This window comes from Pimephales promelas, chromosome 9 (genome assembly GCF_988280905.1).
Source record: "Pimephales promelas chromosome 9, fPimPro1.hap1.1, whole genome shotgun sequence".
NCBI lineage: Eukaryota > Metazoa > Chordata > Actinopteri > Cypriniformes > Leuciscidae > Pimephales > Pimephales promelas.
The window spans coordinates 596,408-619,691 of record NC_142777.1 but is presented as its reverse complement, the minus strand read 5'-3'; the positions used below and the strand labels follow the sequence as shown (position 1 = coordinate 619,691).

The following is a 23,284-nucleotide window of genomic DNA, read 5'->3' as shown; positions in this document are numbered from 1 at the left end:
TATTATTATTATTAAACTGGGTATTTTGTGTAAATTGTGTTATTATTATTTCTTGTGGTCTGTACATAAACAAACAGCGTGTGACTTGAACATATATAGGCCCTATATTTGAAGTTCCTCTTATCTTTTGTGGAATAAACAATGCCAAGTAGTTTATTTTACTTGCAAGACAAAGAAAGTATATAAAAAATGTTGAATGCATGTTATTTAGTATTTAATACAATTTCATTAAAAATCAAAGTGAATCATTCTGAATTTGGAAACAGACATTTTTGCCAGAAGCCTATGAATCATAAATCGAATTAGACTAAACTACACAATAACTGTCCAACACTCCAAACTCTGTCCAGACGGTGGCGCTAATGCACCAAAAGCCGGTTTGCCAAACACCAGTAAACCTTAGATTCACAACAACAGCACAGGTGTAACCTCTTTTATAATGTTTCAGAACAGTGCTTTTGCTCTTAAACATTAAAAGTCTTTAGATTAAAAAAGCAGATAATGACGCAGAATCACTTTTACTACAGACTCTGTGGACTGATTTCTACTAAATCGTACCACGTGACACACATCAGTCAGGATCCCACAGGAGAGTCTGAACAGCGAGTGTGTAAAGACTTCTGGATTCTGTTCTGTAGGACAAGCGTCTGAACTTCTTCTGCAAGTAAGCTTCAATACTTACAACATTACTGATATCTAGGGGGATATGTGCGGATGTCATAGTGTGATAATGATTATGTTAAAGGCAACTATCCATTGAAAATGTAACTGGAAAAAAAAGATAAATGAATGTCTGGTTTCATTTTTCATTTGCATTTTATGGTCCGAAAATTGAATTGTGAAGCGTTACACGGACCATTAAATTATAACATAAGTTATAACTTGTTGCAAAAGTAGAACAAACGACCAAAAAGGAGTCAGGATCTAACTCAAACAAACCGTTGTATAGGCATTAATTGTGCATAAATGAATAATGCTTTTTCTAAAAAGTTTTCAGTTTGAGGATGTAGTTTTGTGAATTCAAAAAGCAAACATTTGTACGTTTAATTCCCTCTGACGCATGGTAGAAAAATCGTTCAAAAATGAAAAGTGAACGTATACTATTTTGACGTTGTGTGTGTATATATATATATATATATATATATATATATATATATAATCCAGTCTTTCCAGTTAGTGAGTGGTTAAATCAGAGCCAGTGTAACGAGATGTTTGTTCCCGAACTGGAGGAGCATATGAATAATAGACCTTTCTCACAATAACCGGAAATACGTAACCGTTGTGGAAGCGGAGTTCCTGTCAGCCGTCAAAACATCAGAAAAACACACCCGTCCCGGGGAAGAGAAAATTGATCAGAGAGTCTTCAAAGCTTCGAAAAAATGTAAACGTGTCATGGTCCAGTTGTTGATGACTTTGTAAAATGCTGTGGTGATGCTTGTCAGCAGCTGTATCTACGACCAAAGATATGACTATTGATTTCAGAACTGAAGCTCATTCTTCCCAATATATATTCATTAAATGTGAGAAGTGTGTGGAAAGTTATAAATATTTAGGGACTATTATTTACAATAAACTGTGTTTTGACGTGCATACCAGTTTTATTCTCTTAGGTAGTGACCTTTTTTGCACTGCTCTTGCTGTAGAACGATCAAAGATGAAGAACAATTTATACAAATATTAATTTATCCATTGTACAATCATTGTTAAATACTCAGAATGGTATATATTAATATTTTAAATTTATATTTAGCCTACTGTTGTGTGTTCTTATTTATCTTGTTTTATATTGTGGTTTATATTGTTATGTGTTTATTACGCTGGATACAAATTGTCCAGGATCTTAATAAAGCTGAACATGAACTACTTCATAATATACAAATCATAATACATAAATAATAAACAATGATGGGATAGTGATTGGTGACATGAGAAGTACAAAAAATCACAGGATCAATAACATTCCACCAGATAACCTGAATCAATTTCCGTCAAACTAAAACTGAGCGTGACAGTCTGACACTTGTAAATCTTCTAGTAGCTGTGCCAACACAAATCTGAATGACCTAATTTCTCAAAAACGTTGAAATATTTTGTCCCGTTGCTTTTATGGACTCTCCATCTATGCACTTATCCTTGACTTTGTGCCTCCATGTCCCCTGATTGCCTCATAAACAGTAAAAGATTGGCTTGAGCTTCTCCTCCTGTCTATACAGTAATGTCTCTATTGTGCGACAGAAAATCCCGTGGTTTTGACACAATTATTAGCCTATTTTACAAAAACAGCTTCTACGGGGCCGTAATGTAAGATACAAAGTAATGGAGCCTTTTATACGTTGTCGTGTTTCTTTCGAAATAAATAATGTACAAATGAAGTCTTTGGACGCCTCAGATGTAAGGTTATTCGCTGTCAAAGTGACACCAAAATGAATGGAAGTCAATGGGAGGCTAACAGCAGGTGATAGCACGCTACAATGGTGGCTCCCGCGAGGATTCAACCTCCGGCGGATGGATTACTATGGAGAGTCTTGGCACTTCCTATTAGCCCCGTTGCATCCTGAGAAAAGTGCATTTCTGGGGGTGAAACCCCATAGACTCCCATTCATTCTGCACTCGCCTGTGAGCGCCCCCGCATGGACAGAGACGTGTTACTGCAACCAGTCAAATGGTTCCAACAGATTTTGCTGCGGTACTGAAATTGGTACCGAGAACTGTGAAATTTTAATGGTATTGCTACTGAATACTGTAATTTTTGTATCGTGACAATCTTAGTCTTCACCGATACTCTTTCAGTCTCCGCACCCCCGAGCAATTACATAAAAACATTCCTGACATAGTTAACTTCAGGTGTGTCACCTGTGCACACTTATCAGAGAAATCACTTATATGCTCAAACAGTATAAACAACAGAATATATGAGGATTTACAATTCGTCACCAGCCCTTCTGTAAACAGAGATAAACAGAATAAATAATATTATAAAAGGAATAAAATAAATAGGCCTAAACAAAACTTATTACACTTAAAAAATTAGAATCAGAAAGACCTTTATTGCCAAGTGTGCTTGCACACACAAGGAGTTTGTGACTTAAAGGGTCATGAAACCCCCTATTTCAGCTCAAGTCTAGCTCACAATCTTTTTGAAAAATGCAACTTAAATGGGCGTGGATGCTGTGAGAAGAAGGGCGGGGAGGGGGTGTGGCCTGGCAGGGGAGGGGGAGGGAGGATAACTGTCATTGGCTAGTGGCCCACGCATATCAACTGTCACTAAAATCAGTTGTAAAACGTGAGGAAATGCTAGATTTTTTATAGCTGGCAAAGTTAAAGTCTAATGAAATACACGGAGAGGCAGAAAGCACACCCTGTTTATTTTCTTTATTTAATAAAAGCACAATGTTTTGTTTCGATTGTAAGTGGACACATAAAAAAGTAGACATTTAACAGTTTATTTTTTCATATTTCTTAAGTCTGTATGACCATAAATGACGGAGTATTTTAAGTCTATTTTTCTGCTATGTAAAAAAAAAATCCAGTAAAACGCGGCGGCGCATCTGTCGACCTCAGAGGTTTAACAAAACTAAGGCAAGTAAAACAGTCAGGGTTACATTTAGACACACACACACGACGACTTCTCTCTTCTGGGCTGACCAGCCCAATCCTGCGTTCCCCTAAGTGGACATCTTTGTGGGCAACCTCCCGCTTGGCGACGGACCGGACGGTTCTGGTGATGACCGACGCGGGCCTTCTCGGGGTCTCAGAGGACAAGGAGGCCATCCCGCCCTCTGGCGTTTCCCAGGCCAACGCCCCCGCGGCCATCCTCTTGGAAGTGTGTGAGCGAGTGGCCGCTCGCCTCAACATTGAGTGGCCAGTTCCAGGACCAGGAGAGGGACATTTATGATGGGAAAGTGCTGGGACCCTCTCCCGGTCCGAGGAAACAACTCTTTCCCATCCTCCCAGCGTGCACGAAACACATGAGACACCACTGGAGTGACCCGCTCAAACTCAAACACGGCCTTGTGGGTCTAGAGGTGAGGGATATGGGGGCTCTTGGCATGGGTGATCCCTCCGCTATCAAGCCATCCATCGCCAGACACCTCAACCCAGTCCAGGGCGGGCTGCTCGCTCCCCCTAATGGACTGTTTTTCTGCCTTGGTGCATCAGGCCCGTAGAGATCCTTGGCCTTGGCTGTAAACATTTTTCAAAATAAAAAATATCAGCCAAGGACTTACTGACATATAACGCAACCAATCACAGTTCGTTTTGTCCATGTCATGTTTAGTGTGAAACTGTAAAGTCGACGTCACAGAACGGTGTACATCTAATAAATGAATCATTCGAGAACACTGTGCAAGTTTACTGCTACAATAAAGCTGCAAACTTCACATACTTTTGAAAATCTCTGCTGTTATTAGGGCTACTGTAGCTACTGTAGTTAGGTGGCTTAGGTTTTATTGTGAATTTTTTATTTTATTTAGGCTACTTATATTTATTTAATTAAGTATAGGCTATTTTAAAATTGTAATATATTTTTAATTTTTTTTTTACTGTTTACCGGTAGGCTACTGTTTTAAAAGTATCAATTTGGCACCAAACGCCTTATTCACGGCAGCGCCATCTTTGATTTTTAATGAGAATTGAAAGCGAGGCTGTGAGGGATAGAAATGCATCTCTTCAATGGGCTGTACTGTTATTTAATGTGTTTTCGGATTGTTCTGCTCATGAAACACTGGACAAATATCTTTCCAAGAAATGTCAGTTGACAAAAAACTCCCGATAATGTAAGCTGTGGAAAATTTGTTAGTAATCTAGCCGCTTTATTCAGCTTTTTACAGCGGTTGCCATTGGTAACACGGTAAGTCTATCCCTCACAGACTCACTTTCATAGCTGTCATGGCGCTGCTCTGAATAAGGTCTATTATCGGAAAAACCCCAAACGAATCGATACCCAACCTTAAGAATAATGAGGCATTCAGTGTTAAGTGATGAAACTGATAAAGTGCAGTGGGTGAATCGTTTGTTGGCTTAACATTTGTTATTAGTTCTAAATTTTCATCATCAATTTGTTTATCCCTCTGAACGATCATGAAATTAATCTCAGTGCCTCATTGTCATGTCCAGGTCATGCTGAGCGTCTGATTGTCTTCACCAACACCAGTGCTGAGCTGTTTCCAGGGGCAGTCTATCTGCAGTAATGTCAGAGGAGCGAGGAAAGGACTCTCTCTATAAGATGAGTCTCTCAGAGAAACAGAGGTAGGACTGCGACTGTTTCCACAGAATCATTTTAAACACTACTGGAGTTTCAGGTTTGTCCTGTACAGAACAAAGTCTGATCAACAAGGAGTGTTTGCTCACACCATTGCTCTCGGCCTTGACTTTGAGTGCTCTGTGTTCCTCAACGTGAACATCTCCCCAGCTGGCCTCTTTGGATCATCCGTCAAAGATTTCGCGGATAGATTCGCTGAGGTTCAGTAGACGTCACAGGCTATTAAGCACTTCTTACCAAAGCTCTCTAGCTTCGCAGCAGATCACCTAAAACAGCCGTCTGCTCGAAGCTCCCAGCCACAGCCTCCGCCCTCTGCCGCTTCACAGCGCCATCAAGCCCGGGACTAGAGACCATGATCTCGCTCTGTGTGGGCTGCGGCAAAAGATTGAGATAATGCCCGAGGCCTCAAAGTCTTCCTAGCCCTCCTAGGAAAACAACAGTGTTTAAGTCTCACCGCGGCCAGACTTCCACCGAAACTTTTTGCTTGTTCAGTTCCAGAAAATGCAACGGTTCCAGTGTATTTTGCAGTAAACAAGCCGGTACCATGGCCTGCTTGCCTGCACACAAATGCCGTTTCCACGGCGACCCAGATAAATCACATAAACAATGTAATTTCTGGAGTTTTCAGTGTAATAAAAACAAACACACATACAGTCAGCTCAGGCCGACGGTGTTTTCAGTGCAGTAAATCTCAGACTCGTTGTGAGTCCCTGGTGATTATGCACTAAATGAGCGCTGGGCGCTGGGCTTAAATCTGTTGTGTTAAACTGGGCTTAATTAAACATGAAACCTGCAGTATTTCATGTATAGAGTGTTTTACATTTCTGTTCTTTGTGTCATTAGTGTAAGATCAGGCTCACATGTGTCCAGCTCTGTGTCTGTGAAGAGTGACTGCTCAAAAGATGAAGGACCAAAATTCGGTGAGCAAAAACCATCAACTAACAAAAGGTATTTCATGTGTTTCTTATTGTTGGTCACACATAGAGTGTTAGTGAATATTTCAGCAAATATTTATCATAAAACTTTCCAATTTACAAACAGCAGTGCTATAAAAACCCAAAGGGAGCATCAGCAAAAGGATTGAAATCTTGAATTGAATTATAATTCAATTTTTTGTAATATGCATTCATTTGAGTCTGCTTACATAACTACTGCACTTATTAAAATACCTATTGTCAAAGCAGAGTTCACTATATGTTTATACTTAAATAGATCCTATACTTTAACTGCGAAACCCTAAATTAAACGAATGTTTTCTTGTTCTCTGCTAAAAATAATAATATAATTTTGCCTGAAAATGCAGTATTTTCTTTTATTGGCTAACAGGATTCAAAGGGAGACATTAGACTCAGACGTTCAGACTCACAGGAACAACAGTTTCAATGACAATCTCCTAGGCATCTTCCAGGTAGGAAAACACATTTTAATGCATGTTTATATTTATAAAAAAATAGTTAAGTGAACTTTTTTTTGCGAAAATAACAGAATAGAAATTTTAAGAACCTATAAAATAATAATCAAAATATAAAAACACGAGTGTTGTTTTTGTACTTTTTGTGCAGCGGATTGATATGTTTGGTTTTTAAATGGTTTCTTTTAGAAAATATTTTTAATCACTGAATAAATAGTTCCCCTTCGTCAGATCACTACAACGTGAGTCAAGAGATTCTGATGAATGGGGATCGCTTGCAAGAGCCTATTTACTTTGAGTGAAACTAAACGAGCCAATGCACATTGGCATGCGATAATTGCACCAGCTGCCGTGCATCACTGCGTGAGCATATAATAAGCAGCAGGTGCGTTTGCATCCTTGTCTTTCACTTCAGAGCCAGACGGTGAATGCTGTTCCTGCTCTGCTATCTTATCTGAGAGTGTTTTAACTTCAAAAGATTAGTCTGCTTCTTCGGGAGAATGCCTCTTCAAGCTGGTGTTGGTGTTACAGCACAGACAGCACTTGCACAGGCTTGCACTATCATCCTGTTTGTGTAGCTGCGGTCATCCCTGTGTGCTTCAGCACCAGAGAGAGCAGTTTCCTGAAAGAGCATACACTGTTTGACTGGATCTTTTTCAAGATGTCATTCAGACCTTGTTTATGGATGCGGTCATTTCTTGTCCTCATGTGATGGCCACAATCACTGTTTCACATGTCTGGGCTTAAGCATGTTGACATTGCGTTCGTGGGTGGTTCAATGTCAGACTGCCTCTTCCCTGCATGTGATGGCCTGTGGAGGGCCAAAACACGCAATGCACTTGGGTAGTTCTGAGTCGAGATTGAGCTGTGCATAGTGACTGACCGTGTCAAAAAGCTGGCGCTCGGTCAGATGATATCCACACTGGTGGTCCAGAAGCGCCCCTTGGCTAAACCTTGAAGAGGTATGAGACATTGCCAAAGCTCGCTTTCTCAATGCTCCCATCTCACGAGGTGGCCTTTTTCGGCAACCCTGTTGATCTTGGGGATTGTGTCCAGCGGTTCTCCACAGTTCAGAAGCAGGCTGAGCTAACCAAAGAGCTTGTGATACCAGAGTCACTCATGGGCTACCCCTCAGTCTGTTTCTCGCCAAGGGTGTCAGTCCCCTGCGAACCCCCCCCCCCCCCCGAATCCCTGTGTTCCACCTCGCTGCACCACCCCGGGTACGTCCGTGGTCCCGTTGGTCCCTCTTGCATGGTGTCTGGGAGCCTGGCTAGCGCCCCCAGCCCCTCCCGCTGGCTCATCTCTACCATCAGACTCGGCTATGTGGTTTACTTCGCCCGTGCCCTCTCAGCGATTCCCCTGTCTTGTGGCCAGAGATCTGTCCTTCTGGCTAAGGACGTGACCTAGCCGGTCCCTTCTGCCGATATAAAGAGAGTGTTCTACTGCCCCTAGTTCATTATACCCAAGAAAGGTGTGGGTTTGCGTTCGAGGGGCAGGCATATCAGTACAAAGTCCTACCCTTCAGGTTGTCCCTGTCACCCCGCGTCTTTATGAAGGTCGCTGAGGCAGCCATTGTTCCACTCTGAGAATGCGGCATTCGTACTTTCAACTATCTAAACAATTCTGGCTCAGGATCAGTTGTGAAAACACAGGGACATGGTGCTCCATCACCTCAGCCTGTTGGGGCTTTGGGAAGTCTCGGGATCAGTTGTGCAAACACAGGGACATGGTGTTCCATCACCTCAGCCTGTTGGGGTTTCGTGTCAACTGGGACAAGAGCAAACTCTCCCTTGTGCAAAGGATCTCTTATCCCGGTTTGGAGTTGGACTCGGGTCAACCAGACAGTGCGACTCACAGCCAGAGTAGCATGTCCGGTCAGTGATGAACTGCTTGAGTACAATCAAGAGCAGGACAGCGCCTGGGGCATATGGCATTCGCAGCTGCAGTAACACCACCTCAGATTGCTTCATATGAGACCGCTTCAGCACTGGCTTCACGGCCGAGTCTGGAGATGGGCGTGGCAGAACGGACATGTGTTCCCCTTGAACAAGTGTCCAGGCATACTGTGGTCTTCACGGATGCCTCTGCCACCGCCTTGGGGGGCCACATACAATGGGCATGCAGTTTCAGGTCTGTGGAGGGGCCCTCAACTGTGTTGGCACATCAATTCCCTCAAAGTTGCTCAAAGTATGCCTTGTGCTGGGCCGACTCACAGGGCCACTACTTGGCAAGCACATACTGGTCCATACTGACAGCTCTGCGACCGTTTTGTACATCAACCGTCAGGGTGGTCTACGCTCCTGCCGTATGTCACAACTTGCCCGGCATTTCCTATGGAGTCAGAAGCATCTGAGGTCACTTTGTCCCATTCACATCCCTGGCGTGCTCAATCGTGCAGCCGACGAGCTCTCACGACAGCCTAAGCCTCTGGAAGAGTGGCGTCTCCATCCCCAGGTGGTCCAGCTGATATGGGACTTCTTCAGAGCTGCTCAGATATGTTTGCCTCTCCAGACTCGACCCATTGCCAGTTGTTTTATTCCCTGACCGAGGGGACCCTCAGCACGGATACACTGGCGCACAGCTGGCCCCGGGGCCTACGCAAGTATGTGTTTTCCCTCAGTGAGCCTTCTCGCACAGACTCTGTGCAGAGTCAGGAAGGACGAGGAGAAGGTCTTGTTGGTTGCGCCTTGTTGGCCCAACCGGACCTGGTTCCCTGAACTCATGCTCCTTGCAACAGCACCTCCTTGGCCATTTCCTCTGAGGAAGGACCTGCTTTCTCAGAGACTTTCTCTTTATGGCACCCGTGTCCAGACCTCTGGAAACTCCATGCCTGGTCCCTAGATGGGATGTGGAGATTCTAGGTGACTTACCCGAGGTGGTGGTAGACACCGTCACTTCTGCTAGAGCCCCCTCAAGGAAGGGCTTCTATGCTCTGAATTGGAACCTGTTCGTTGAATGATGTTCCTCCCACCTGGAAGACCCCGAAGATGTCCGATCAGAGTCGTGCTTTCTTTCCTGCAGCATGAGTTGAAGCGAAGGCTGTCTCCCTCCACCCTCAAAGTTTATGTTGCCGCTTTTGGCAGACATCACGAGGCAGTTGAAGGTAAGTCATTGGGAAAACATGACCTGATCGTCAGGTTCCTGAGGGGAGCGAGGAGACTGAATCCGCCTTGCCCCCCCTCTATACCCTCTTGGGACCTGTCTCTGGTGCTCAGAGCTGCAGAGACCTCCCTTTGAACCATTGTAGTCAGCTGAGTTAAAGATTCTGTCACTAAAGACAATGCTTCTGACTGCTCTGGCTTCCATCAAGAGGGTAGGGGACCTGCTAGCATTTTCGGTCAACAAATCGTGCCAAAAATTCAGGCCGGCTAACTCTCAAGTTGTCCTGAGGCTTGGATATGTGCCCAAGGTTCCTCCCACTCCCTTCAGGGACCAGGTAGTGAACTTGCAAGTGCTGTCTTCGGAGGAGACAGACTCAGCCCTAGCTCTTCTCTGTCCCATCCACTCTTTACAGATTACATTGACAGAATGCAAAGATCAGCTCTTCATCTGTTACGGAAGCCAGCAGAAGAGAAAGGCTGTCTCCAATTAGAGGATGGCCCACTGGATAGTGGATGCCATTGCCTTGGCTTACAAAGTCCAAGGCGTGCCTTGCCCATTCGGGTTGCAAGCACACTCAACTAGAAGTGTTGCTTCCTCCAGAGTACTGGCTCAAGGTGCCCCGCTGACAGATATTGTAGAGCTGCAGGCTGGGCGACACCTAACACGTTCGCTAGATACTTAGCCTCTGTGCAGAGCCAGTATCTTCCCGTATACTCGCCCCAGTGACCAGTAGCGTGAGGGACCTGTTCTTAGTGTCAGCTTGCAACGACACTCCCGCCCCCATGGGCTGGATATGTGCGTCTATTTGCTCCAGTAGTGTTTACCAGAAATGGCTAACCCTGTGAGTTCCTCCGTCACCCCTGCAGCAGTCAGACGTTGCGGAGCATCTGACGCCAGGCCTACACTCGTTTGCATTGTGGAACCTGTGTTAGGCAGGGTGTCCATATGTAGCCCATATGTGTATTCCTCCACTATCAGCTCCTCTGCGGATGAGCCTGTGTCTTTCCCTCGACAGTGCCTGCTCTGTCATCTCTGCTGGTGTTCTTTCCCCCCTATAATTAGGCTGGAACCACCCCATATGCCATATGTTGTACTACCCTGCTTGGCTAGTCCATATGTGTATCCATCACAGTGCCTCCCTTCGGGGTAGGATGTGGCTTCCGTAGCGTTCCCTTCCCAAAGAGCACTTATCCATTAAGTAACACTGAGTGGGTCTTGCGGAACGGCAGTGACTGACCTTCTCTGCTTATGGCTCCTACTTCTGTCCAACACTCGGTCGTGCATTGTGCATTGGCTAATTAGTTTCACTCAAAGTAGATGTGTTCTCGCAAGCGATCCCCATTCGTCAGAATCACTTCTGACTCTCGTCTCCGTTCCCTCCTTGGGGAACGAGGGTTACCGTATGCAACCGAGATGTTTTGGATATGGATGTGGATCTGGTTAAATTGTGTTTTTCTGTCTCTTATTTTACTTGCTTTGTTTGTAGGATATTGAGAGCAAAATGATCATATTTCTGAAGAATGAACTTGAAATGTTTAAGAAAATATTACAAAATGGGAACACACAACCCATTGTGAAGGCCTTTAATGAGAATCGATGCAGTATCAAAGCAGCAGCTCTTGATCTCACTCTACATTACCTGAGAGAGATGGAGCAAGATGAAGCTGCTGATGCTCTAGAAGGTTAGAGACTCATAGTCATCTATCTGATTTTCACTTATAAATGTAGGAGTGAAAATTACGACTAAAACTATCTATTTTCTATTCCTGTGTTTAGATGAGCTGCTCTTCATTCATCAGCTAAAATGTAGCCTAAAGAAGAAGTATCAATGTGTGTTTGAAGGAATTGCAAAGCAAGGTGACTCCACACTCCTGAATAACATCTACACAGATCTCTATATCACTCAGGGTGGCAGTGAACAAGTTAATACTGAACATGAGGTGAGACAGATTGAAGTTGCTTCCAGGCGTCATAAATCACAAGACATACAGGTTGAATGTACACATCTATTTGAAGCACCTGAACAAGATGAGGAGATCCGAACTGTGCTGTCAAAAGGAGTCGCTGGCATTGGAAAATCAGTCTCTGTGCAAAAGTTTATTCTGGACTGGGCTGAAGGAAAAGAAAATCAAGATATCAGCTTCATATTTCCTCTTCAATTCAGAGAGATTAACTTAAAGGAGAAAGTTAAATTAAGGCTAAATTTTTGTGGCTTAACAGACAAAAGCTGTTCAGTTCTGGCTAAAATTCTGGTATCAGATACCAATCTGAAAGAGCTGAACATGAACAATAATAATCTGCAGGATTCAGGAGTGAAGCTGCTCTGCACTGGAATGAAGAATACAAAGTGTAAATTGGAGATACTGAGGTAAGTTGTGTTACAATAGAAGATATTTTTAGATATTCTTTACTTTTAAATATAGTTTGATCATGATAACTCAGAAAAGGTTTTTTTTTATGTATTTGGCTTGGCAGACTAGATCTGCTACGCAAGGTTATAATCATTAACGAAAACGAATGAAAAAAACGAAAACTAGATGGGAAAAAAAATTGTCGTTAACTGAAATAAAAATAAAAATGAGACATTACAAAAAACTGTAACGTGTGTTTGCAAAACTAACTAAAATAAAATTATAGAGCAAATTTCTCTAGTTTCCGTCTTTGTAATGTCTTTCATTCTTTAAAGCTATTTAAAACACGCAGTGTATTTAACTGCATTGCCTTTCCCTGCTCTCCCTCCGTCTCTCTGTCACATGCACGCCCGCACACACACATGGCCCCTCCCCTCCGTGCACACCACGTCTCCATGAAAACGAGGGTTCGACATTGAAAGCAAGTTTACGAAAGTTTGGTATCTCGTGAACATCTTTACACAATCACACATTAAAAAGTGGTGTAAAAATATGTAAAATTATGAATACAGTGTGTCAGTGTGTTGATGTCGACACGAGAAGGGATTGCGCCTTTGTTAGAAAGTTAACTAGTCGCAAATTTGAGGTAAAATGCAGTTGGGTATCAATGTCAAAACACTATAAGCTGTGATTCAAATATTAAATAATGTTATGTCATTATTTTACTCTTACACTGAATGTTTACCGCAGTCCAGATGAGTGTTGTGTATAGGTTAGATTTAGTGTAGGGTGTGAAAATTGTACAGCTGTGGGATTTGTATAGGGTGTGAATTTTACATTAAAAAGAAAAGAATGAAAGGAAACTGAAGTGAGATGGGGAAGTAGATCCTGAGGTGTACTATAGGTCCTCCTTATAGTAATTAGAGTCGAGGCAGAGTTTGCATATTTTAAACTGATGAATAATCTGGACTGATTTATTGAAATTTGGGTTTTGAATGATGTTTTGTCCACAGTGGATTATGAAATGAAAGTTCATGATGAGTTTTTGTGAATTTTATTTAATAATTTTATACATTTATGTGAATTTATGAATGTTTTTGTGTGGTGGATATACAGTATATATGTTTATGTATGTATATTTGAGAAAATAGATTTGTATGAGATTTTCATTTATTAATTATTATTTTTTTAAATTAATTAATTTTTTTTTATCTAAATAATGAAATTGTACAAAGGTTAGGGTTTTTATTTTTCTATTGAAAATATAAAGGATGTGTCACAGTTAATTATTGGTTGAGGTATGTCTATACAGTGTAACTATAAATTAAGGTGTGTTAAAGTTCTACCTCTCTCTCTCTCTAATGCAGGTTAAGCTGGTGTTGTATAACAGATGAAGGTTGTTCTGCTCTGACTTCGGCTCTGAAATCGAACCCATCACACCTGAGAGAGCTGGACCTGAGCTGGAATAATCTAGGAGACTCTGGAGTGAAAAACCTCAGTGATCTACTGATGAACCCTCAATTCAAGCTGGAGAAACTAAAGTTAGTATCATTATACTGCACAGCAGTTACAGTGTGATTAAAGTTTACTGTTTATTTTTTTAAGGCAACTGGAAGTCTAATCATTTATAGTATTGCACTTTCTGTTGTTTCTCCATTTGAAGAAAGATTCAGAAATACCATTAGTTAACCGCTTGTGATGTGTATCAGTAGAGCATTAAAGCATTTGAAACTATGTGACCATAAAATTGTTTTATATACTGAAATCTGACAAATATTTGCTTTAAAATGATACAAAAGACTGAAAACAGCGTCTTATGGTACTTTGTAAATGTGTATGTAAGAGATAAGGTACTGAAGGCTGTGCTGTATGGTGAATAAGTCACGGCTGAATGGCGTTGTTTGGCTCGACGCGAAGCAGAGTCAGCCGTGACTTATTCACCATCAGTGTTGTTTTTGGCGGCCTGTTTTAATTTTAGTTTTAGTCTAGTCTTTGTGTCAAGCTGTCATTTTAGTTTTTATTAGTTTTAGTCACATTCATACTCTTTTTAGTCTAGTCTAGTTTTAGTCGACATTTTAGTCTAATTTTAGTCGACAAAAGACATAGTCTAGTTTTATTCAATGAAGCCGTGTCTGGGTCTGAGATCAAACTTTGAGTCGTCAACTCCAAACTCCAAACAAGAGGGGCTCACAGAGAGCGCCTCCAAATCTCCAACTCGCTTGATTGATGCTTCAGCGAGAGTATTTTAAGATCAACCGACTGAAGCGGTTCAAACGGTGGGCCCCGTGGAGAGGTCCCAAGATGGAACAGATGGAGGTCTGGAGGGGTTAAGCCTCCTGGCTCCTTTCAGAAAACGTACCACCAAGTAATTTTTTCCTAGTGACCGGCCAGCCACCGGATCATGATAAGCTGCGATGGCTGCTACATACACTTTGAGCGTGGACGGGGTCCTGCCCGCATCCAATAGCTCTTGTAGGTAGGAGAGCACCACTGGTACCTCGCATGACACAGGTTCAAAACTTTTGTCCAGACACCGGCTGGAAAACACTGGCCATTTAGAAGCATACAGATGCCTAGTAAGTTCATAACATTCATATGAACTTATTGCTCATAATGTCTTTGTTTGTCCTTGTATCGTGTTTTTGTCCTTGTTTTCCTCTCTTTCTGTTTTACTGTGTGTTGCCTGCATTGAGAAGACCAAATCAAATTCCCAGTATTTGTATACATGGCAAATAAAATAAAATAAAAGCACTTTGTAATAATGTCTAATTAAGCTTAACTTAAAGAAAGTAAACTTTCATCACAATATTTATAAACAGACTTAAGTGCCCTTTTTACAAATGCACGTTGTAATAATATCTAATTAAGTTTAACTTAAAGTAAACTTTCATCACAATACTGTATTTATAAACACACTCAAGTGCACTTTTTACAAATGCACTTTTTAATAATGTCTAATTTAATGTTACTTAAAGAAAGTACACTTTCATGACAATATTTCTAAACACACTTAAATGCACTTTTTAAAAATGCTTACTTAAGTTTTACTTAAACATTCATTTTAAATAATTATGATTTTATAGTGTTTTAAATAAGTACAGTTATGTTTATGTATTGACTAATACACTAAATAAAATAATAATTTTAATGGAAAATATGGAAAATAATTGATTTTAATTTCAACTCAAGTGTGTTGTCCAAAATTATTTTGTTATTGTATTTAAAATTTTTAATCTATAATATACTGTGTGCATTAATGCAATTGAAATGTATTTTCCCTCTAAACTGCAATAAATTTGCTTATACAGTATAGTCCAGTAAAACTTATTGTTGACATGTTTATCACCAGCTCCTGCTCTATGAACCCAATTAAAAGTGTTTTCTACATAATATTTGACAATAAAATGTAATTTATGAGTTCTTGATGTAATGGATTGTACTTAACATCTGTGTACAGAATACTTTTAATATCATTTTGTTGTTCTAAGTCAATTAATGGTGCCATGGTGATGGTGCAGTGGATAAGATACATGCCTTTGGTGTGAGAGACCCGGGTTCGAATCCACTGTGAGACACCAATGTGTCCCTGAGCAAGACACTTAACCCCTAGTTGCTCCAGAGGCATGCGACCTCTGACATATATAGCAATTGTAAGTCGCTTTGGATAAAAGCATCAGCTAAATGAATAAATGTAAATGTAAATTAAACACACGTTTAATTGCATTAATTGCAAGCAAAGTTAAACAAATCTAAACAAAATTAATATTAAAAATTAATTTACATTTAAATTCAGTTTAAATACATTTAATTTAAAATAGACTAGACTTTAAAAATGATTGACTTTTAGTTAGGAGAAGTTTTGTGGACTCACAGAGTCTAACAACACAATGTCCTTACCCTAACCCTAACCCTAACAAAATTCCTTTCTTAATCATAAAGTGACATTGGCCAAACTTTTAATACAAACCAGCCAATGACGTGAAGGCGCATGAGTGAATGTCGCTTAATTGGTCAAATTGAGAGTCACCATAATGACTAATTAAATTTTTTTTTGTGCAGTTGCATCTTGATTCATTAAGGTAAATATTACTAATATATTCACATACGTTTTGATTAAACGATAAATGTAAAAGAAAAAGACGTCCATTCTTCAATTTCGTTGAGTTGTAACTTGCACTTTATTTGCCTGAAACTAACGTTACTTCGACTTGATCAGCAACTTGTGACATTTATTGTGTGACCCTTTCAAAGGATTGACTGGAGATGATACATAATACATAATAACCATATTTCACATACAACTGAAGTAAAGTACATACTGTAGAAAGATGCATTAAAATCACTCTTAAGTTCAACTGATTGCATTTAATGTAAATTTAAATTGATATATTTGAATTTATTTAGTAAATATGCATTTGTGTTTGAAAAATTACATTTAATTAATAATTATGTGTACTGCTAATTTACATTAAAGTATATTTTAGTTCACATTAATTGCATATCACTGTTTGATGTTCTGCTGAAGCTCATTTGGCACCTGCACATGACTGAAGTTGGACTGCGCGTCTGAAAAGTCTCATGTTTTTTGTGGTCTTAAAGAGATGGTTCTGGGTTTTAAAAAGCGCAATTCTTGTTAATAAAAAAGGGTGGCCCCCTAGCTCCGCTAGTGCTCAAATGCTCCTGTCTTGGATTATTCAAATCATTAAGTTTCCATGATTTTGCTGGTGTATTACTGACTGTATGGCATTTATTAATGATGCATTTAACTCACTCATGAACTGAACATTTAAGTCATTTTCTCTTTCTGTCTTCAGTCTTTATAGATGCAGTATTACAGAGAAACAGTGTCTTATCCTGACTTCAGCACTGAAATCAAACCCATCACACCTGAGAGAGCTGAACCTGAGCGGGAATAATCTAGGAGACTCTGGAGTGAAAAACCTCAGTGATCTACTGATGAACCCCCAACTCAAGCTGGAGAAACTAAAGTTAGTGTCATTATACTGTACAGCAGTTACAGTGTGATTTACGTTTGCTGTTTAGTTTAAGTTAAACCGTTTATACTGTAGGATTGCATCTTTTGGATTCTCATTCATAAAACTGTGTGTAGGATTCTTATTAAAAGTGTATGTGCGCCTTAAAACCAAAAATGGCGTGTGCCAAAAAAAATCACTTATAAAACGGTGCGTACGACAGAACCTGCACAAAAACTCCCCACCGGGACACCAAACTGCTCCATCTCAAATGTGCGTTCACACGGCTCAGAGTTTGCGTGCATGTGTGCAAGTTTTCTTGTCAAGTTTGTTTTTATAAATCACAATTTACAGGTTGGAAGTAGGTTTGGGTATCGGTTAGGTTTTATCCGATACCAGTACCTACTCTGTATTTTTTAAACGGTTCTGGTGCTTAAATAGTTCTTGAACCAGTACTTAAGAAAACGAAACCGCACACATTTTGTCCAAAAATAATACCCTTTTATTTACAGGGCCAAACTGGACACAATATTAACTTAAATCTTTAAACAATATAAATACAAGTAACATATGGTAATAATAAATGAACCAATATAAAATAAAAATGCATATAATATCAAATAAAACAGCATTGTATCAAACATTATAAAATGGTTAGTTCCGATAAAGCATGGATAAAACACGGCTTTGACCGCTTCAACCAATGGTTCTATTCATCACTGCGCAACACCCTTCGCAACCATCAACATTATAGCAACTAAATTAAAAACATTAATAAAAGAGATTAAAGATCTATCAGAATATGTGCCCTTGTGTGTTTATTTATGTAAATATTTAGTAAGGTTTATTTATAAGTGCAGAGAAAAAATAACGGAAAAACTAAAAATTAACGTTTTCTCATGCAGAGAGATTATCTATATTTGTGTGAGGAAATATCACATATTGTGAAATTGTGATTTTTCAAAAAAAAAAAAAAAAAAATTAACCGAAGTTTGAAACGGTTCCTAAGTTGTTTTTATTTGAGCTTTCATGCATATTACACATTGGAACATTGTTGCTGTTCACGGTCAGCGACTATATTTTTTTCTAGCGGAAGGAAGGCTTCTAGTAATTTTACTTCATGAAAGCTACACTAATACCTTTTTTTACTTTAATATTTGTATTGTGTGGTAACCGTTTTATAAAAGCGATAAGGTACTTGAGGCTAGTGCTGCATCATGAATAAGTCACGGCTGAAGGGGTCGCAGGGGTTCGCGTCTTGCCTAACAACGCCCTCAGCCGTGACTTATTCACGAGACAGCGCATCCTCTCGTACCTTATTGCTCAAATATTATAATACTGGAGATTAATAGCACGTACAGGAAAATCCTTTGCAGCGGCTGCCCCAGGCTGTTTAAAGGTCATTTAAAAACTTACTTCTTCACTTTGGCATTTGATATTAAGTATATACATACATATAAAGTTTTCTATCAATTGACACCTACCTTTTAACTCTCCATGATTTCGTTTTGAGTCTTTAATTTTGTGTGAGTAACTCAGAAAAGAAAAAGATAACTCTTAACAATGCCTTCAGGGCTTAGAGGGTTAATAAGATGTTCATCATAGATCTGAGTCATTTTCTCTTTCTGTCTTCAGTCTGTATAGATGCAGTATTACAGAGAAACAGTGTCTAATCCTGAGTTCAGCCCTGAAATCAAACCCATTACACCTGAGAGAGCTGAACCTGAGCGAGAATATTATAGAAAACTCAGGAGTGAAGCACTTATGTGATATACTGAAGGATCCACCCTGTAAACTGGAGAGATTGAGGTCAGTAATATTGAAATTCAAGAAAGAAAAAGGGTTTTGATATTTGAATGAAAGAGAATAAAGAGTTCCTCATTTCTCCTGATGTAGGTTAAGCTGCTGTTTTATGACAGATGAAGGTTGTTCTGCTCTGACTTCAGCTCTAAATTCGAACCCATCCCACCTGAGAGAGCTGAACCTGAGCGTGAATAATCTAGGAGACTCTGGAGTGAAAAACCTCAGTGATCTACTGATGAACCCCCAACTCAAGCTGGAGAAACTAAAGTTAGTATCATTATACAGCAGTTACAGTGTGATTAAAGTTTTTTAAGGTAACTGGACTCAAGTCCAATCATTTATAGCACAGCACATTCTGTTGTTTTTTCATCTGAAGAAAGATTCAGAAATTAGTTAACAGATTTCTATGTTTTCCAGTAGAAAGAGCATTAAATTTTGAAGCATTTGAAACTTTGTGGCTAAATTGTTTTATATGCTGAAATCTGACACATTTGGTTTCAGGAGTCAGTCTAATAAGCTGTAGGGAAGATCTACATTGAAACAATTTAGGCGCTTTTCCACTGCATAGTACGGTACGGTTCGGTTCGGTACGGCTCACTTGTGGTGCTTTTCCACTGCATGGTACGGTACAGTACGGTTCGCTTCAAGACGCTTTAAATGGTACCTGGTCTGTTGAGGTTCCAAGCGTACCGTACCGGTACTAAAATGTGACGTGAAACACTGCAGATCACTGATTGGTCAGACAGAATCGTCACTACTAGCGTCATTGGATTTGCGACACAAGACACGAGACACTTTTTTAGCAGTATTTTTGTTTTGCTGCCATCAACCTCATTTTAAACACATTTTTACGTCTAGCAGTTAAAAACAACCACATACCGAGAATCAGGAATACCATCCCCTCGATAGTCTCCATTGTTCCTGTGTTGTGGGTTTGAAAATGTGGCGCTTTTAAGATGATGTCATGGCAGTAGAGGCGCGCGCAAATAACGATCAGTCCCACACACTTTGAAGGGGTACTACTGCAGTGGAAACGCAAAGCGAACCGAACTGTTCCGCTCCGAGTCGAAGCGTACTGCGCCGAACCGTACCGTACTATGCAGTGGAAAAGCGCCATTTTATAGATTGTGAAATACTAGAAAACGAATGCTTAAAATGTCATTTTAACAGAAATCAGAAATTTTGAGATAATACAGAAGTGATTTCAGACTAAAAACAGTGTAACAAACAGGATTATTCTGACCGAGTTACAGTTATATTGGCCTAATGGTACTTTTCACTAAATCTTAATTTATTCAGCAAAATGTGTATTTAGAGGTTGCAAACAAGGACAGATCCAGACTTGGATTGTAACTAGTTTCCTCAAATGCTTCTGTCTTGTATTATTCACATCATTACGTTTCCATGATTTTGCTGGTGTATTAGTGACTGTGTTTTTTTTTTTAATGATGCTTTTAACTCACTCATTAACTTAACATGGATCTGAGTCATTTTCTCTTTCTGTCTTCAGTCTGTATAGATGCAGTCTTACAGAGAAACAGTGTCTCATCCTGAGTTCAGCACTGAAATCAAACCCATCGCACCTGAGAGAGCTGAACCTGAGCTGGAATAAACTAGGAGACTCAGGAGTGAAGCACTGCTGTGACGTACTGAAGGATCCACACTGTAAACTGGAGAGATTGAGGTCAGTCACATTCACATGCATGAATCAAAATGCTTAAAATCACTAACAGTTTAAACCAAGACACGTTATGCTATCTCATGAAGAGCCGGAGTTCACATTATATTTGAGTTAAATTCTTCACCTTAATGATTTGTTTGTAAGATAATCTCTCTTCCTATGTTTGTATTTCTAGTCTACAGGACTGTGGCATTACCGATGTTTCTTCTTTAACTCAGTCTTTGACTAACTCAAAAGCACTGAAGTTTTCAGAGCTTGATCTGAGACACAATAATATAGGAGACTCAAAGCAGCGGCTCAGAGACAAGCTACGAGACTCAAACTGTGGCCTGAGGTGAGGAAACATCACTCTATGATATTAAAGAGATCTTCATTTACCTCTGATATGTGAACAAACCTTTTAAACATTAATTAAAGGAAAATTATTATTAAGCTTTGTTGCAACACAGGGTTTGTGTGAGAACAAAATGTAAAGTTGATTACAAGCTGATGATGTCGCTATCAGCTGGCACATAGGCCCCATTAGGCTACAACTTGTGCAATATTGATAATTTGTTGGTAGATGGCGCGACCCATTTTGTCTAGCAATAATTTGTTCGCAAATGTTTGCTTGAATGTTGTGCGATTCAGTGCGAAAATGAATGGAAACACCTTAAAATGTCTCAAATCAATTCGATATACCAATTTGATCGCAAAACAGCATGTGACGTCATTACGCACAGTTTTTATTGGCTTTAAAGCCGTTGGATGGAAACACACTTTCACCAGCTTTATTTATCCAGTTTTTTTTTTACCGAACAAGTGGATGGAAACTTGGCTAGTCACAGCTTTATACAACAACACCTGCTTTATTAACTGTGTCAGTAATAGGTAATAATTTCAGTGGTCAGATTGTAGTAAAACGCCGCACTCCTGCTAAAATCAGTGCCGTTCCAGCTCCAGCATCACATGAGAAATGTCTCTGTCTCTGGTGTGTTTTTACTGTGACAAGCAATAAGCCACACTACTTTTCACTTACATTACTTTCAGTTATTTACTAAGAGCCCTACAAACATGTTTAAACGAGAGGATAAATGGCTTTAACTTGTGGGTTTATTCTATACGCCGTACACTCATCAGCATGTTTCTCCTTTACAGTGACTCAATAGGAAAAACGACCCTCTTTCATGATTTAAATGGATTATCCTTAAAATACTCAAGTATTGTTTGACAAATATCTCTGCAAGAGAATGGAAAGTCATCAAAGAAGTATTATGCTCTTTGTTCCACTGAACACTGATTGTTTTCTCTTCTGGTTTCCCCTTACAGAGTAGATGAAGATCGATCACCAAACGTACCTAATAAATCGTTTACATCAGTTTAAATCTGTGAAACGGAGATCATGAGAGGATCCGTAACCATCAGGAGATCCACAGAAGAGCCTCATTACTGTCTATGAGGAGAAATAAATGTGGGATTAATGTGTAAATGTGTTTCATACAGGTGGAAGAGACTTTCAATTAAATAATGCAGCTTGTGTGTTAGTATGTGTATAAGAAACACGTGATATTGAATGAATAATGTTGGTTTTGTATTCAGCCACATGATGGTTTAGTTTTATTCAAAGGTGGAACAGAGGAAGCAGCTCAGCAGAATTCGTCAAGCTCTTCAGTTTAAGGCCTACAAATATATTAATGTTAACTCGTACATAATTATTCAAATGTTTCTAATCATAAATGTGAATATGCATAAATTTTATCATATGATAAAAGTCTACAATGTAAAATTTCCTTGTTAAGAATATGTTGTAGTGTCTCTGGACTGTGGACTGGACTATCATTCATTACATTTGAGAATGCTTTTAACCCCTTTGACTCTGGCCTGGGACCATAGAGTCTGCGTTAAAATTGCTCATTGACACCTTTACGGCATGAGAGCGTTTACCCAAACACCAATGAAATATAACTCGCCCGAACCTCAGAGGGATCAGTATCTCCTCGCAACATGACATCATGACTTTTGCGTAAACATACACGCCACTTTCGAGTCAAGTGGCGTGTTATCTCTACGCATTTTGAGCTATCCGCGTGTATCTGCGTGTATGCGTTTATGTCTACGCCATTAACGTCCGCGTCATTCCACGTGTCCGTACACGCCGTCAAATGTCCAGTCATAAATGCCATTAACCCCAGTGACGGTTAGGTTTAGGGACGGGGTTGAGGTAAGTCATATATTTATATAACGTTAAGTCAACGGCGTTCATAAACACGCTGAAAAGCGATTATAGGTCTTGATAGCACGCCAAAAATGGAAATACGAATTGGCGTGTCATACACATGCTACTTCATGAGATCAGTCTGCTCCTCAACACCTTTCTGCGGAAAAAGGAATGCCAGGTCATCGAAGAGAAAGCTCCCGTTGTCTGAAACTGTCGCTCACGTTGTCCGGAAGGTTAACGCCCATTACCTTTACGGGCGAAACGTGCCTGAGCTCCGGTCCAGATGTAAATATGTGTTGAGACTGCAGTATCAGTTTGAGGCAGAATCAGACCGAGAAAGCGGCGATGAAGCGAGTCAAACAGAACCTCACCACACACGACTCTTAATAAACGTTTCTGAATGATAATTTGCTACATTTTTAACTTTATACACGTTTGTTTTACACAATAGCATCTGACTGACAACAATAGCAACTGACTGGCTACTAATGTTATACTCAAACAGC

At 40.1% G+C, this 23,284-nt stretch overlaps 1 protein-coding gene across 1 annotated transcript; it reads left to right on the top strand.

The window, feature by feature from the left end:
- The first annotated feature begins 576 nt into the window (after window positions 1-576).
- Window positions 577-22,381, top strand: LOC120464322 (uncharacterized). Its single transcript, XM_039653722.2, has 13 exons — window positions 577-664; window positions 5,116-5,247; window positions 6,104-6,208; window positions 6,587-6,668; window positions 11,260-11,455; window positions 11,550-12,141; window positions 13,492-13,665; window positions 16,939-17,112; window positions 18,733-18,906; window positions 18,994-19,167; window positions 20,411-20,584; window positions 20,757-20,915; window positions 21,890-22,381. Exons 2-13 carry the CDS (start codon window positions 5,189-5,191, stop codon window positions 21,942-21,944), a joined length of 2,118 nt encoding a protein of 705 aa, XP_039509656.2. The 5' UTR covers window positions 577-664; window positions 5,116-5,188; the 3' UTR covers window positions 21,945-22,381.
- Window positions 22,382-23,284: the final 903 nt, after the last annotated feature.

What these genes read in the sequence shown, in the direction of transcription:
- LOC120464322 (XM_039653722.2), top strand. Translation starts at nt 5,189, where the DNA reads ATGTCAGAGGAGCGAGGAAAGGACTCTCTCTATAAGATGAGTCTCTCA. An exon ending in ATCTCCTAGGCATCTTCCAG is followed by an intron (nt 6,669 to 11,259) that starts GTAGGAAAACAC and finishes CTTTGTTTGTAG; the next exon opens with GATATTGAGAGCAAAATGAT. An exon ending in AGCTGCTGATGCTCTAGAAG is followed by an intron (nt 11,456 to 11,549) that starts GTTAGAGACTCA and finishes TCCTGTGTTTAG; the next exon opens with ATGAGCTGCTCTTCATTCAT.